General features: G+C 45.0%; 1 protein-coding gene across 2 annotated transcripts in view; it reads left to right on the top strand.

Moving 5' to 3' along the window:
- The window catches only part of SGPP2 (sphingosine-1-phosphate phosphatase 2), a 74334-nt gene that overhangs the window by 16168 nt on the left and 41909 nt on the right, over positions 1-16257 (top strand). For both annotated transcript variants that reach the window (XM_089780863.1, XM_075937541.2), the window contains exon 2: positions 15261-15419. In XM_089780863.1, coding sequence (XP_089636989.1) covers positions 15261-15419 — 159 coding nt within the window. The remainder of the gene's footprint in view (positions 1-15260; positions 15420-16257) is intronic.

Genomic DNA, 16257 nt, shown 5'->3' with positions numbered 1-16257 from the left:
AAAAACAGTGAACTAAGGCAGTCTTGATGGGTGTAGTGGCATCCAGGTCTCACAAGGTGACTATATAGGAGGGACAAGTGATCTGAAGGAATGGAAGACACTTGCAAACCCAGAGAGAGCCTACAGAGAATGTCACAACACAGAGACAGAGAATCATCTGGAGGCCACTTCTCCAGAGAGAGAGAAGAAGATGCCACCAAGAGTTCTTCCTGCTTTTTTTTTCCTTTCCCCACTTCCTAGCCAACTTTACAATTCTTATCACTTACCTCTGTCCTCTTTCACCATTCCCATGTCTCCTTGCCACCCTCACCAGGAAGCACAAAGTACAGGAGAGAGAGTCTACCTACCCTCACTTGCTTGGCACCACACCATCCTAGTTGTGATAGGAATTTCAGGGAAAGTTTGCTTAGCTCACACTTTTTAAGCAGATAGTTTAGGAGTTGGTTTTTAAGTGATGCCAACAGGCCGCTACTGACCATGTGTGAGCTGAGTTCTTTGAAGGGCTTTCTAATTTGGCCAGATTTGGGCAGATTTTCACAGGACATGAAAATATACATCCTGACATGCTCCTCCCCACCACATTTTTGCATTCTTGCACCAGTGTGCAGAGTTCCTAGACCTCTGTGATGCTGTGTGGAATTTGGGGGATGCTTTAGGATAGTATGAATATTAAGATTGTAAAGTTGCAGTGAGTTATTTTATGCAAGATCTGCCATGTACGAGATCTGCAAAATTGTTATAATCTATCAAAGATGATAATCTCAGTTATATGTTTGTGTTGCCCTTGTATCTTGGATTATGAATATGTATGTATATCTGTATTACAAACTTGTGTTATGCTTCTAGGTAACATCCACAAATATTTTGGTGATGGAATGTCTATCCTAGCCTGCTTGATAGCCTGTAGGAGACCATCTGCTATTCAATTGACCCATTGGGAGAAGGCAGGGGATATGCCTTATGACTCAGCAAGGGACATGCCTATGGATAGAACTGTAGGTGTTCAAGGCTATGAGCTGGGCAGCTTGTTCGGTAAAAGGAAATAGAGGCCACACAGCAAAATGAATATAAAAGGCCACTGAACCTTTTCCATTTTCTCTTCATTCTAGTTTCCTACCTTTGGAGGATCCTTTCTACTTTTGATTCTGGTTTCCCACCTCTGGATTGAACTTTTTTTTCACTTGGAGGTTTGAGAAGCACTGGATTGGGCTACCTAGGATGGAATCTCCATCCCTAGAGGTTTTTAAGTCCTAGCTTGACAGAGCCCTGACTGGGATGATTTAGTTGGGGTTGGACTCTATGTCCGGAGGTCTCTTCCAACCCTTCCAGTCTGATTTCTATGAACGAAGTGCTGAACAAAGGACCCACCCGAGCTATGGATGTGTTCCAAAGGGACTTTCAGGCCAGCAAATTCACCACTACTGCTAGGAAACTGATGGACTTTGAAGTTATTATATGTATGTGACTGTTTTACCATTTAACATCTCTTGGTTTTTTGTTTCTTTATTATAACCTTTAGTTTTAGAAGCCAAAGGATTGGCTGGCAGCATGGTATTTTGGGTAAGATCGGAACCAAGTAATATGGCTGACCCTTTGGGGTCAGAAGAACATTTTGTGAGCAATTGCTGTACTGTACCTAGCCACTGATTCAGAGTCAGAGAACTGAAATGGAATAAAAGGGTCTATGTGATTTCTTCTTTGACTTCTTGATAACCTGCACTTGAGGTCAGAAGCACTTGACCGGTTGAGAAGGTTCTTCGTTGTTGCTCCCAAGACTGTTGCTTTTGCAGTCTGCCCTGACCTTAGCATTTCCATTAAGGACTGCCCCAGGCACCCACCCCGTCAGAACCTCTTGCAAAGAAATAGTTGTGTAAGAATTTAACATGGGCACTACACTTTCCCCTTAGTCTTGTTCTCTGGGGGCAAATTCCTAGGAGTGTCTCTCTCTCAGGCTACAATCTGAAGAATAAGTTGTCATTAAATGTTGTTGACTTTCAGATTGACCATCCTAAATTTTAAGTATTCAGTGTACTTCAGCTAGGCCACCTAAACTATATTTCTGTCGTACATGTTTCCAAGATTTCAAACAGGTATGTTTATATATGTTTCCATACATTTTGTCCCTCCTCTACTCACTGTTAAAAATCCTTGTAAATGTATCATTTGCTACCCCCTACAAAAAATCCTTTTAAATAACATGAATAGAAGCCTTTTAAATAACAAGGTAATTTCTCTGCAGAGATCTAAGTTCAGGGCAGTGTGTTTATGCTACAATTATTGACAATTAGAATCTGAGGATGGGGGAAGGGATAATACATTTGCTGAAAAATAAATTTTTAAAAGTACCATAGTTGTGAATTTATCAAATAGATTTAGCTGAAAAAAGTGACTTTTAAAAAAAGTCAAAATGGTTTTAGACTTGCTAAAATGGTTGGTTAAAGTAGGTAATTTTTTAAAAAATGAAAATTACCTCATATGAAATTAAAAACAGAATCTTCTTTTTAAGTTGGGAAAAACGTTTCATTCAGCCTCAGAATATTTGTTTTCATATTAGTGGGAAAAAACAAAAATATTTTTAGTTTAACTGTTCTGGGGTAAGTTGGAAAAAAACAGTTATTTCTTTAGCTTTTGAGAACACCTCTCGCAGCCAGTATAGTGAATGGGGATCTTCATGCTACCTAAGCAGTTAAAATAATTGCATGAAATAGGTTATGAGCTTCTTTCAGTGTTCATTGTTTCTCCTCCCCAGGCTAAGCCATCACTTGCACATACGGCAAAAGAGAAACTGGTTTTTTTTTGTTTGTCTTAAAATGACTAGCTTTTAAGTCCCAAAGATTCTGGTACCAATTACATTTTTTTAATTTGAAAAGAACATTTAAATTGTTACAAATAGAACAGTGCTTTGACATCTTGGCACAAAACAGAGTATTCTATAGTGAACAGCTTTATGAGGTTGTCCAAATCACAAGGTATAAAAGAATGAAAGAGCCAGCAGTATAACCCTGAGTTTTCTTGTGCGATGTGGTTAACGCTAAATGATGGGTATGTGCACTCCATTTGTGCTCATTGACACTTCGTCTCATGGAACGCAAAGCAATATCCACGGCTGAAAAGGCAGTCTTATTCACATACGCATCAATGTGTATGAATCTGACTTGCTCAATTTATAAGTATAAAAGTGTCTTACTATTTGTGCAAACTCATCTGAAAATCAAATTAATCTGTCTCTACCCCGCGCCCCCTCTGTTCATGCAGAGTTACCTGTATCCCTGACACTTGGTTGATATTCACCAAGCACATAGGTTTCCTGAGACTGAGCAAAGTCCCCACAGTTCAACTGCTTAAGCCTCGAGACTAGTGCTGGATTCCCCAGCCTCTCCAGTAACTTAAGTTTACCCTTCCCTAGAGCACCAACATTCTGGGTTTGCCAGTTACCATCTCGGGGACATGTGATAGCTGAAGTACGTAGCACATAGGCTTTGTAAAGGCCCTACCATAGTTAGTACAGGCAGTCCCCCGGTTTCATACAAGATAGGGACTGTAGGTTTGTTCTTAAGTTGAATCTGTATGTAAGTCGGAACTGGCGTCCAGATTCAGCCGCTGCTGAAACTAATCAGTTTCAACAGCGGCTGAATCTGGATGCCAGTTCTGATTTACATACAGATTCAACTTAAGAACCCCAGGCCTCCCCAAGTCAGCTGCTGCTGAAACTGATCAGCGGCTGATTCCAGGAAGCCGGGGGCAGAGCAACTCTGCCTCGGGCTTACTGTAGTCAGCCGTTGGTCAGTTTCAGCAGCGGCTGACTTGGGGACGCCTGGGGCAGAGCAGCTGGGGTGCTGCCGGGTTGGTCCAGTAGCGCCGAGGAGCGGCGCTGCGGGACCAACCCAGTAGCGCCCCAGCTGCTCTACCCCAGGCGCCATGGGCAGAAAAGCCTGGTCTGCTGGGGGGGAGGGGGCACTAGCTGCGCCCCCCACACCCCCCCCCAGCAGACCAGGGAGACGCGGAGCAAAGCCGCAGAGGACGCCCGCAGCGGGACAGTCCAGGCGCGCCGCGGCTGTCCCGCTGCGGGCGTCCTCCGAGGCTTTGCTCCCCGTCTCCCTGGTCTGACCAGCAGACCAAGGAGACGGGGAGCAGCTTTTCTCGCCCCGGAGAATGCGGGCGGTGGGACCGCGGCTCATCTGGGCGTCCCGCCGCTCCCGTCCTCTGGGGCAAGAAAAGCCCCATCCGTAACTGCGGCTCTGACGTAAGGGGACTGCCTGTATAATAAATATACACATCTAGACAAAACACCTGTATACATTTGTCTCAATTTCCTCACCACTCTGGAGGATTCTTTGGGCTCAGGTCAGAGTCTTTTAAAAGGTTGAGGATCTTCCCCCTCACCCTTCCTTCCTGATATAGTTTCCCCTTTGGAATATGGACTCTTCTCTCACTCCTGTAGTCAGCTTTCTTCTCCTTCTTTCTAAAATAGCTATTGACAGATCCCTTTTTCTCATAACCTTCAGTCCCCTTTGTCAAGTGACCTGCTGATCAGCCTTTTCAGGTCCCTATCCAGTGATTTGTTGCTTAGTTACCAGCTCACCTAAGCAGACAGGTTTTTCTGGGTGGTAGCCAACTCTTTGTCCAAGGAGCTTTCATCTGAAGAGAGGATCATTGACGTTTCACTTCCATTGACAGTCCTGTGTCACTGTGTCTTGGAATTTCAATTCAATGGTGAGTTTAAAAGGCAAGCAAGAAGGCAGACAAGGACATTATTCAAAATGGAACTTATCGACAGCTAAAGATAAACATACAGCATTCAAAATCCCCAGCAGGAATTTCTAAGTTGTATGTAGATGTATTCCCTGAATGGTGACACATTTGTAATACTTGCAATACCAGAGATTTTTATCCTTACTCCTATGGAAAAAGGAAAAACTTTTATTTTGAGAGGGGAAATGACCAAATTGTAATTATCTATAGCTTCATTTGATTTGTAATAGAGAGGTAGCCGTGTTAGTCTGATCTTGGTAAAACAAAAGGAAAAAATATGTAGCACTTTAAAGACTAACAAGACAGTTTATTAGGTGAGCTCATCGCCTAATAAACTATCTCGTTAGTCTTTAAAGTGCTACATATTTGTTTCTATTTTTTCATTTGATTTATAATGCTTTAATTTAGGGAGAAATATAGAATGAGCAGGGATCAAATATTAATTTGATCTATAAATATGGACTATTGATACACTTTACCATTTGCACATAAGTGTGTCCTGATAACACTTCTCACTCGTGTGTGGGCCCCCAACTGATTTTTTTTCTGTGGGTCAGCGGCCCCTAGCCCAAAAAAGGCTCCTCACCCCTGAATGACTTAAATGTGGCTCTGATGGAATTTAGTCAGTTGCCCTTTACCCTGCAGGCTTTGGCAGTAGTTTCTGGGTAGCAACAGAATTAGTAACATTATACTGAAGGGTAGATGAACTGGTGTTACTACCTGGTGTTACTTTGCAGCCAGAAATAGATGTACATTCTCTCCCCCGTGACACACACAACCACATCTGCCAGTGAATTAGGAAGGGCTTGAGTGGTTAATTGGTTCTGATTTAAATATTCTAACAACGTGATTAATTTAATCAGAGCTACATATTCAGGAAACACTACATCTGCTCAATGTGCAATTTTGTTTTCTGAGTTAATGTTTTTCAAGCTATATATGGTGGTCACCAGATGGAATTGTGTCTTCTGTGTTTCTAAATGTCCCAGATATTGTGTTGCACACAAACCCTTTCCAAAATGTTTTTAAAATTCTCATTTCCACTACATGCTTGTAAATGGTTTTTGTGCAAAAGCTATTGAACTTAGCTATATGCCTCTTCCGCTCTGAGCCGAGTGGGCTGTGAACTAAATTATTAAACATACCTCATAGAATATTAAAGGCATCAAATCACTTCAGTAGGTTAAGTACAAACAATTTTTAGACTATCTCAGGAGACTCACAAATTATTTAAATGAACTATTCGTAATAAGAGGTTGAGGAATAAACTTCTATGAACATGAGAGAATGTCAAATGTTCACACAAATTAATTGCAGGAACTTTCAGCATAAAGTAGTGATTCAAGTGCTTCGGTTGTTTTAAAATGTGGTTACCTCCAACAGAAATCCTATGCCAGGGTCAGACTGGGGTAAAAAGGGGACTGTACTCTACCAAAGCTCCTGCCGTGATCCCAGTTTTATTCTGAAATGGTTGTCAAGAAGCAGTAAATATGACCACGGTTAGCATCCTATGGAAATGAATGTGAGAAGGTTCCAACTTTTAAACGGACTAATCTAATTTTCCTTATAAGACTTCCATAATCAGAGTATTTCATAACCATAAGGGTTAGAATAGTGGTCACCAACCAGTAGTTTGGGATCTACCAGTAGATCTTGGAGCCTCTGACAGGTTTGGCCAGGAAGCTATCAAGCACTGGCACTTCAGTTGCTCCTCCACCCACTGTCATGCTGCTCCTGCCCTCTGCCTTAGAGTTGCTCCCCGGAAGCCTCCTGATTGCTGTGCAGTATGTGGGAGGGAGATGGGGGTTGCTGATGTCAGGGTGTCCCTCCTCCCCCCACTAACTGTACCCCATCTCCACACAGAGAGAAGGGGATGGAGGGAGCTTGGTAATGCAAATCTCGGTCTCTCTCACAGTGTGGCTATGTCTACATTGCAGACTTCTTGCACAAGTACGGCCATTCTTGTGTAAAAACGTGCGGAGCGTCCACACTACAAGCCCATTCTTGCACAAGAAAAAGTACAGTAAAGCGTAAGAACACAGGGCTTTTTGCGCAGGAGTTATTCCTCTCCCCATGAGGAATAAGCAAGAGCTCATGTGCAAAAAGGCATGTGTAGATTGGCTAAAATGGCAATCAGAGCTTTCTTGCACAAGAGAGCATCCACACTGCCATGGATGCTCTTGCGCAAAAGCACAGTGGACGTGCTCTTGTTCAAGAACTCTTGCGTAAAAAGTTTTTGCGCAAGAAGCCTGCAGTGTAGACACAGCCTGTGTGTGTCTGTCATTCTTACAAACACACACTGTCCTTCCCTCTCGTCTCCTGACCCAACATGTACATGAGGGAGAGGGGGGTTGTTGTTACTGCTTCTACTGCTTACAAAATTTTCATTTCTCTTACGCTTAAATTTAATTCTTTGAGTAGTGAGTTCTCAAATGCCTGACCCATTGTGGCTGGAGTAATTATCCCTGTGGTAATTGTGTTCCCCTGGAAGTGTCTGGTATGTTGCTGCAGCCCTTTAGAAAGGCAGAGCAGGGGGCCTCCACGTGCTGTCCTTGCCTGCAGACACCACTCCTGCAGCTCCCGTTGATCAATAACAGGGAACCGTGGCCAGTAGAAGCTGTGGGCTCAGTGCCTGTAGATGAGGGACAGCACATGGCACCAAGTAGCTATTGCCAGCTGTGTTCAGGAGTGGTGCAGGGCTAGGGCAGGTTTACTCCTGCCCTAACCCCACTGCTCCATCACCTGGAATCCATCTCAGTTAACCGGTGCCCAGCCAGTCTGCTTCCTGAACCCCTGTCCCAGCTCTGAACTTCCTCCTGCCCCAGATGTGAGTCCCTCCTGCATCCAAACTTTCCCAGAGCTTGCAACCTGAAACCCCTCCTGGACCCCAATTCCCCACCCTGGGCTAAGCCTGGAGCCCCTCCCACACTCCAAATCCCTTTGCCCAAGACTAGAGCCTGCACCCCTACCCCAGTCTGGTGAAAGTGAATGATGATGGGAGAGGAAGGGGGATAGAGTGAGGCCTCAGAGAAGAGTGGAGCAGAGGTGGGGCCTTAGAAGGGGAAGGAAGGGAGCTGGGCAAGTGTATTTGGGTTTGAGCTAGATCTTACATTGCACTTAATTAAAAAAATGATCTTGTGGTTAAAAAGGTTGGAGACCACTGGGTTAGAAACATTTTTAATGGTGCTTAATCTGTGCTGCTACTGCACATGGAAATTAAGTCCAGCAATACTTATTAGCCAGAATGGGTAGGAACAGTGTCCCTACCCTCTGTTTGTCAAAGGCTGGAAATGGATGACAGGAGAGGGATCAATTGAGGATCACCTGTTTCTGTTCAATCCCTCTGGGGCATCTGGCATTGGCCACTATCAGAAGACAGGATACTGGGCTAGATGGACCTTTGATCTGACCCGGTACGGCTGTTCTTACATCCTTATATGATAGTGCTGATAAAGTATTAATGTAGTGATAAATTACTGATAAAGCTCAAAATGTATTCAGTTCTCATGACAAACTTTACTGTAAGTTAACTATTTTGCTAGGAAGCAAATAAGTGTGGATGCCATAACTATCACCCCTCACAGTGAAGAGCATATTAGTGGTATCAATTAATGTTGGGTCAGATCTGTATGAACCAGCCCAGTCAGCCTCATGAATCCTCCAGGATTCCAAAGTAGCAGTTTCAAACAAAACTTTTTTCTTAAGACTTTTATCTAAATAAAGGAAAATAATACAGTCCAGAACATGAGCAAACCTCCACAAGTTCCCAGACCCTATGCTACTCTATATTAAAGCATGTTGTTCAGAGTGTATGTGTAAGTATGAGAGATGACACAAATACTGGTAGTAGATTCCATTTGTGTATTGTGTCCACGCTTTTTGAAGCTATTTGGAATCAGTGATAACAGGAAATGAATGTGGGGTTTGTTTTTTCAAAAGTAACTGAGTGAGGGAAGAGAAAAGAGGAAGAAAAGAATAAATAAGATTTTGGGAATGAGGAAATAATAATAGAAAAGAAAACTCCAGATGACTTCATTTCAAATCCAAAAAAGTCAATAAAACCAACATTTTAAACAAAACTATTTAAATTTTTTATCCGGTTCTGTTTTTAAATAACTTCTAATTACAATAGTTTTATCTGGTTTCTTAATAGAATAATTGACTGTGGGATTCTGCTGCTCATACTCAATTTAAGACACATGAGCACATAACTTCTACCTTACGCACAGAGTGTTGCTTCTACCTTAAACACAGAGTGTTGCTTAATTGAAAATTAGCACACCAAGGAGTGAGCGTTCTTTTGGGATAAGTAAATATGTCCAAATACAGTTTAATGATCTCAGACACAAACCATAATTGCTAATTAATCCACAGTGTGTTTTAATTGGCATATTAGACTCAAGATATTTAGTATGATTTTTCCTTGATTCTTTCGGTGCTGTAGTACTGCTAAGTTTACTTATAGCAATGTCTGTAATTCATATAATATGTAGGGGTGTCAATGGTCCTAGTGGCCTATTGACTCTTGTGGGGTGGTGAATCCTCCCCGTGCAGGATGGGGGCATGCCACCCCAAGTTATTCTAGTACTGTTCTTGGTGGTCGCAACTCCCTACCCCTGGTGATGAGATTTATTGCTGGTGTCTGGGGGGGGGGGGAGTGTCACGGCCTACAGGGCTCTAAGGACCTTCCGTGGGTGCCCGCTTTTCTGCCCGCGGGTCTCCCATTGGCAGCTGTCTGGTACAGGGCCAATCCCTGCTTCGTTCCCTAGCCTGCTACGGTGGAGCAGCCGGAGGCTCGTGTTGAATAGTCTGTCGTTCCTGGTCCCAGTCCTCGGCCTAGCTTCAGGTATGTCTCTGTTGGCGGTGGTGGGGTGGAGGGGCCCAGGCCCACCCACACCACTGGGCCCCGGCCGAGGGCTCTTAGGATAGGGTGTTCAATGGAGCCAGTTCCGGTGTTCTCCCCGGCTATTGCTAGCTCCCCTCTGCCCTGGGCCGCTTCCTACCCCGCTATAGGCTCTGCCGTCTGCTCCCCCCTTGACCGTGGCTTCCGTGCCTTACCACCGCCTCGCATCTGTTGTCTCCGAGCCTAGATAGGATCCCTGTCCTCAAGGCTCCCGTGTCGTGACTGGCTTGGATGGCCCCCTGGCTCTGTCACTCGCTGGTGAGTCTTCCACTGCAGGGGGGCCTGGCGGTGGTCTTGGGGCTTGCTTGCCTGTCCCTGCGCCGAGCTGGCATTCTTTGTCGGCCCGCAGGGCTCTAAGGGGCTTATTACTCCCTTGGGGCTGCCGCCGTGCTGGTTCTCTCTCTCCTGTTGCCTTCCCCTTGGCCTCTACCCCCATGCCCTTCTGGCCACGTCCCATCTGCAGGCCTTCTGGTGGGTCTGTCTTCCTTCCGCCCGAGCCCTCTCCTTCTGACGCTGGGCACTCCTCTGCCTCTCCCTTCCTCTTCCTCACCCACTCCTCCGTCCCCTCCTGAGATACTGTTTTTCCCCCTCCACGGCCGGCCACCCACTGTTTCTGGGTTCCCACCAGGTTCCCGCCGGCCTCCCCCATTGAGTGGGCTGGCGCAGCCTTTGAGTGTCCCGCCAGCCGCTGGCGCATGTGCCACAGTGTCTCGGTGTGCCATGGTGCTTACCCCTGAGTGCCGCAGCTGGCTTCGAGAGGGGGCGGGGCGAGAGCGCCCAGTTGAGGGGAATAAGCCCATCAAATTGGTGGTTTAAGAACATTAACTTCCTCTTTTCTGTCTCTTGCCTATTTAAAGGGGATCTAAATAAACTCATAGGCTAGTTAGGTGAGTGGATAAGGCTTCTTCTAGTGTCTTGCAACTGTCATCCTCAGACAGTTACTAGAATTACAGCTGCATGACATTCCAGGGCACAATCCAGACCACTGAGGGAATGAATCACCACTTGCCCTGCAACCTGTGGTGCCTTCCACCTTGCTGTTCTAGCTCCCAACCCAGTTCCTCACAAACAGCATATAGTCATATCTGTTTGTCTGCAAGATAGCCACAGTCCCGAAGCTCTGCCCCATGCAGCTGTCAGCAAGCATACCCTGGCTTCCATCAGCTGTGGTTAATACTTGCAGGGTGACACCCCTAGTCCTAAATTTCTCCTAAAAATGTGTATTTTGCATTATCCAGCCCTCTCCTGCAAGTTCTATTGGGTCCCTTGCCTCTTTAAAGAAGTCAACATATAGCAGGCTGCTATCTTAAACAAAGCTACCCAAACAAGTCACATTGCTGGATTTGTTTGAATGTGTAGCCGGCTACCTGCTCAGCGGGTTAGCGTAAGGTCCCAGGGCAGTAGCCCCTCCCCCCGGTAACCCTTTTCCTACCCCCAAGTCCGAGCCACCGGCTCTAGTCCTCCCGCGTCCCACGGTATATGCCTTCCAGTGAGCGTTGCCTCACCCCCGGTTCAAGGGCTTCCTCCGTCCCAGTGGCTCCTGGCTTTGGCCTCCTCCCCGGGTCCGGCTCCATCGTCCCCGCCGACAGCTTGCCCCGGCCACAGCCTCCGCCCCCACTTGGGTTCTCCCGGGATCTCCTCATCACCGCCTCCTAGGAGGGGAGGGAACTGCCGGCAGCCACAGCCCGAGCACCGGTCTCCTGCCTCCCTCCTTCCCCTTGGCCTCTCCGGGCTGCTTTTTAAACTTCCCGCTTAGCGGGGTTTCCTGCTTCCTCCCGGCCGGCGTCCAACCCCGCTCCCCTGGGTCCTACCGTCGGCCAGGTTACCTCCCTGCCTTCCACCACCTGCGCGCCGTGGCGGACGGCGTTCTCCGACTCCCCTGACCTGGCGGGGGTCTCTGCCCTTTGCTCCCCCTCCCCGGGAGGCTGGCCACCCCTCCCGGCGGCCGGAGTCAGTGCGGGGTTGGCTTCCCCATCACAGAATGGAAGAATAAAACAAGTTCATGTATCTACAAAGAGAGATCTCAAGTGAGTAGAAGTAATGAGGCATTAAAAGTCAGAAATTATTACAAGGAAAATAAAGATTAAACTTAAACTAGACTTGATTTAAGTGAAGTCCCTTACCACATGTTTCCAATAACATTGGTGAACCAACCTTCAGGCTAAGATCTGCTCCCAAAGTCTAATGACTGTTTCTTTTGTTGTTTTAGGAGAAAAGAGGATTTTGGATAGAGAAAGAGAATTTGGTGTGGCTATGCCTCTCACTTTTCTAGTTCAGTCGTACTTTGAGATGCATTTTCCTGTAGGTTGCCACTCAAAGCAAAGCTTATTCAAACAGTAAAGAAGGCAGTGTGGTGCCTAGAAGTGAAAGAGGATGCGGGTTGTTTCTTTTTACCTGCCTTTGCAGATTTTGTTTTACTGTCTTCCCCCTCCCGTGCGCTCCAAGGACTCTGTGACTATATGTAAATTGAGGTAAACACACATTCCCTTGCTTATGGCCTGCATGACTAGTTCTGCCTCCTTGGAACTATGTGGGGTTGAACATATGCCACCAACATTATTCTGGGTGAATTGATATCTTTACATATAACATTGCTACATGCAATTCATCAGTTATTACTGATGAAGGAGTTAATTAGGTTTCAAAAGATACCTCACAAAGCCTATTTTGTACAAAGACTATAACAATAGTGGATAGAGGGTGAACGCAGGAGTGCATTCTGCCACTGGTTGATATTTTCTGAGCAGATTGGGGAATTTGGCTGTCTAATTACTTTTTCAAATTAATGGCATTGGGTGTCCAATTCAAAAGAATCTTTGAAAATGTCAGCCTAAACACTATCAAGAAGGTGCATTTTTGCCAGAGTTGAATTTTTAACTGCTTCCCAACTTCCAGTTCTTTAATATGTGGGGTTTTAAACTATGGCCATGGTATATAGGCTTGTAATCTAAACGACTTTGTCCACTAATATCTTCTACAAACCATCTGTGCGCTAAGAACCTCTTACACAGAGCAGGAGCATAGTGCTTACAGGTATCTCTGGAGTCTAGCATGTACTTTCTACAGGTTTTGCCTCCCTTAACTTAACTGGCAACATCCATGGAATGGCATGGACCACAGTTGTCCTGAACCACACAGCCCAGGGAGAGGGAGGTTCAGCAGTGGGGCAGGAGTGCCATAAGGGGCACCGGCGACTCAGCCAGAAGCCCTGTGGGGGCGGGGAGGGGAGGATGGGAAAGGATGGCATGGTGGGGAGTTCTGGTCCCAGCAGAGCTAACTGGCCTGGGAACTCTAGCCAGGGAGTTTCGCCCCCAGCAGCACCCAGAGAGCTCTGGCCCCGTCCCTGGCCATGGAGCTCCGGCCGTAATCTGGCTCCGGTGGTGGGGAACTCCAGCCCCAGTGGAGTTCTGGCCCAGGCCTCAAAGCTCCAGCCCTATCTCTTCAGCCTGGCTGTGGAGCTCTGGCCCTGGCTGCAGAGCAAGGTGGCTGCAGAGCTCCGGCCCCTGGCTGTGGAGCCAGGCAGTTGCAGTTCTCTGGTCCCGGCAGCAGTGGAGCCAGGGAGAGCCCTGGGGGAGCTGAGGCAGCAGCTGGGGCAGGCTGGAGCCACGTGGGGAGGGACCATCTATTGTCTGGCAAATCCCCTCATTTGGAACCAGTCAGGTCCCAAAGGTGCTGGACCAGCAAGGTCCAATGTGTAGTACCAAAGAGAGTCATCATATAGGTCTCAAAAAAATTCTTACACTGATCCTCATAATCATTGTGTGATGTACTATGGATATTTGAGTTGTGTGTGTGCACTGAAAATACTCTTTAAACTATCTCACTAACCACAGGGGAAAAAAAACAGGTTTCAGAGTGCTTCAGTTTTGACTGGACATTCTCTGCCCTGCACTGATTGGCAGTTTACTTCAGCTCTCCCCAGCTACAACCACCCCCCCTCAGCTTCTTCATCTCAACTTCAAGCTCCATCTTCCCCATTTCTCTCCTGCCACCTCCCTTTCCTTCAGCATCTTCTCTCTCTTCACTTTTCCTTCCATGTAGCTGATCGCCTCCTGACTAAACAACCTCTCCCTCCTCACAATGGTGGAACGAATATAATACTTGAGATGACTTTATCAATGAAGGTGCTAACTATTTTCTGAATGGTATCCTTCCTGCCTTATCCATCCACTGACTTTAATCTTTATCTACTCAGGTTTAGCAGCCTTTCTCCTGATACTTTATGCATAAAAGTAGGGGGGTGGATGACAGAACATCTTTCTGCCCCCCCCCCACCCCACTTCCCTTCTATTTATTTCAAGTTTCCTTATCCTCTAATCATAACTCCGGTCATCTGAAGAAGTGGGCTGTGCCCACGAAAGCTCATGATATCATCTACATGTTTTGTTAGTCTATAAAGTGGTACCAGACCATTTGCTTGCTGTGGTGTGTGTGTTTTTTGTTTTGTTTTTGTAAACTGTCTGTCTGTTCTGTCCCTTCCTTCACCCTGTTCCTCTCCAGTCTAGTTATACTGTAAGTTCTTCAGGGCAGAGACCCTCTGCAATTTGATGTTCGTACAGTGTCTAGCTAGGGCAATAGTACCCATTCTTGGTTGATCCTTAGGCACTACCGCAAGAAACAAACATGAAAGATCTTCCATGGGCAATAACAGACAATAAGCTGTTTTAAGGGATGGATGCTCTGGAAGGTATTGTTCTGTAGAATCATGCTGAGTATTGATACACAAAAAAGCAGGAGAGTGATAAAACACAGAGTATTAAAGTATAGAGAAATAGGAGAACTATTTTTTATTCTTAGTTCAGACTCATGCAGCTCTTTTAAAAGTTGAAGTTAAATTTAAGCAGTTTAGCATATAAATTCTGCCTGAAGCATAGCATGTATTGAGTTATTAACAGGGTCTATCAGTGTTCTTGTCCCACTGCAGTGACTTGGCTGCAACTCACATGGTACAAAGGATATGCTGTTTCCAGAGTTGCTTACACCCCAGGTTGAGAGAGAGGCTGTACTGGTGGCCCTCTGGATAAGAGAGTTGGAAAAAATAGAGGTTTAAAGTAAAAATGGTTTCTAAAGGAGGGAAGAAGCAAGTGACATGCCATTTCCTAACATAGGGCATATTTCAGGACATATAAAGGCAGCTATTAGTCTGTTCTTCCTAGCCAATGAGGCAAATCTCAGAACACTGGTTATTTTATTTACTATTCCATTTAATTTTGGCGTTTTGCTTTGTCTCCTCACGTTCTTCTGTCAAGAACAAAAGTTCTGCCTTTTATCTAAAGCTGTACAAACTTCCTAAAGTTAGGGTCAGGAGAGTTCCACGTCTGCCCCTTTAAAACCAGAGACTAGTTCAGGTTGAAACCTTTGCGCACATATATGCGTTTGTGAGCCTGTATATCATGGATTTGGAGAGGAGACATTTTATCTATATATCAGTTAGTTATAAAAATCACTTTTATATGAAAAACTAAAATTTCAGTTCCTCAGTTTCATTTCAACAAATTACTGCTTGTATCACGCTCTGGTTTGTAGCTCTAATTGGTTAAATTGCACTACTAACCACTTAATTAAATAAGTTTACTGAAATGTGCTCAAAACATTTCACTTTCAGGACTATGCACAGAAATATGTTGTGAAGAATTATTTCTACTACTACCTGTTCAAGTTTTCATCTGCCTTGGGTGAAGAGATTTTTTACATCACATTCCTTCCATTCACCTACTGGAACATCGATCGTGATGTGTCAAGGAGGCTGATAATGATGTGGTGTGTAAGTATTGATGTGATTACTAAAACATTGATTAACTGCATTACTATAACATAATAATCAACTTCTGACTTTTGACTTTCTTGTTTTTATCAAAAACTAAAGATGAATTGTACTTCCTGAAGCACAAATATAATTTTTCAAACTAATTTTATGAAGGGATTTTTTTCCATTGTTTCAAATATACATAACCAACCTTGTGTCACTCCTGGTCGGAAGAATGGTTGCACTTATAACTGGGAAGAGAGTTGACAACAATCTATGAAAAAAATTGTGTATCCACTCTCCCTATCCTTCCTCCCACCCACCCACCCCAAATGTGGTACTAAGAGATCTAAAATAATTGGCTATTTCTCTCCACTCTTACCTCCCAGTATTCTATTTATGTTAATTTAAAACTTGAAATTATTATTGGGATTTCATGTTAATTTTCATCTTAATCTGTTCTGGTTCTAGCTATAGATAAAACTGAGACCTCAGATAACCCTTTAAGTTCAGGGTCACATCAATCACCAACAGCCCAATGCAAATTTGTGCTTTGTCCAGAGAGACAGCAATAAATAACTTCTGTGCTCATCTATGGCGACAGATTTTAACCAAAGACTATGTCAAGGCTGTTCCCCACCCTTCCACTGCTTAAAAAGCTTCTGCTTAAAAAAAGAAAAACTCTCCAAGGTCACAGATTCCTGATCTTGGATGGTATGCTGCCACCACTCAAATGTGAAAACCTCTTTGAGAAGCCAAGAAGATGCACATGGGAATTTCCTCCTGTGGGGCACCCTCAAGCTCTTTAACCCTCCTTTAGGAGAGATCTTGAAAACAAACTGTTTCCTAATAGCTG

The sequence above is a fragment of the Pelodiscus sinensis genome, chromosome 10, assembly GCF_052426305.1.
Source record: "Pelodiscus sinensis isolate ZL-2025 chromosome 10, ASM5242630v1, whole genome shotgun sequence".
NCBI classification, from domain to species: Eukaryota; Metazoa; Chordata; order Testudines; family Trionychidae; genus Pelodiscus; species Pelodiscus sinensis.
Note: the sequence above shows the minus strand (reverse complement) of the source record. Positions and strands in the feature narration are given on the sequence as shown.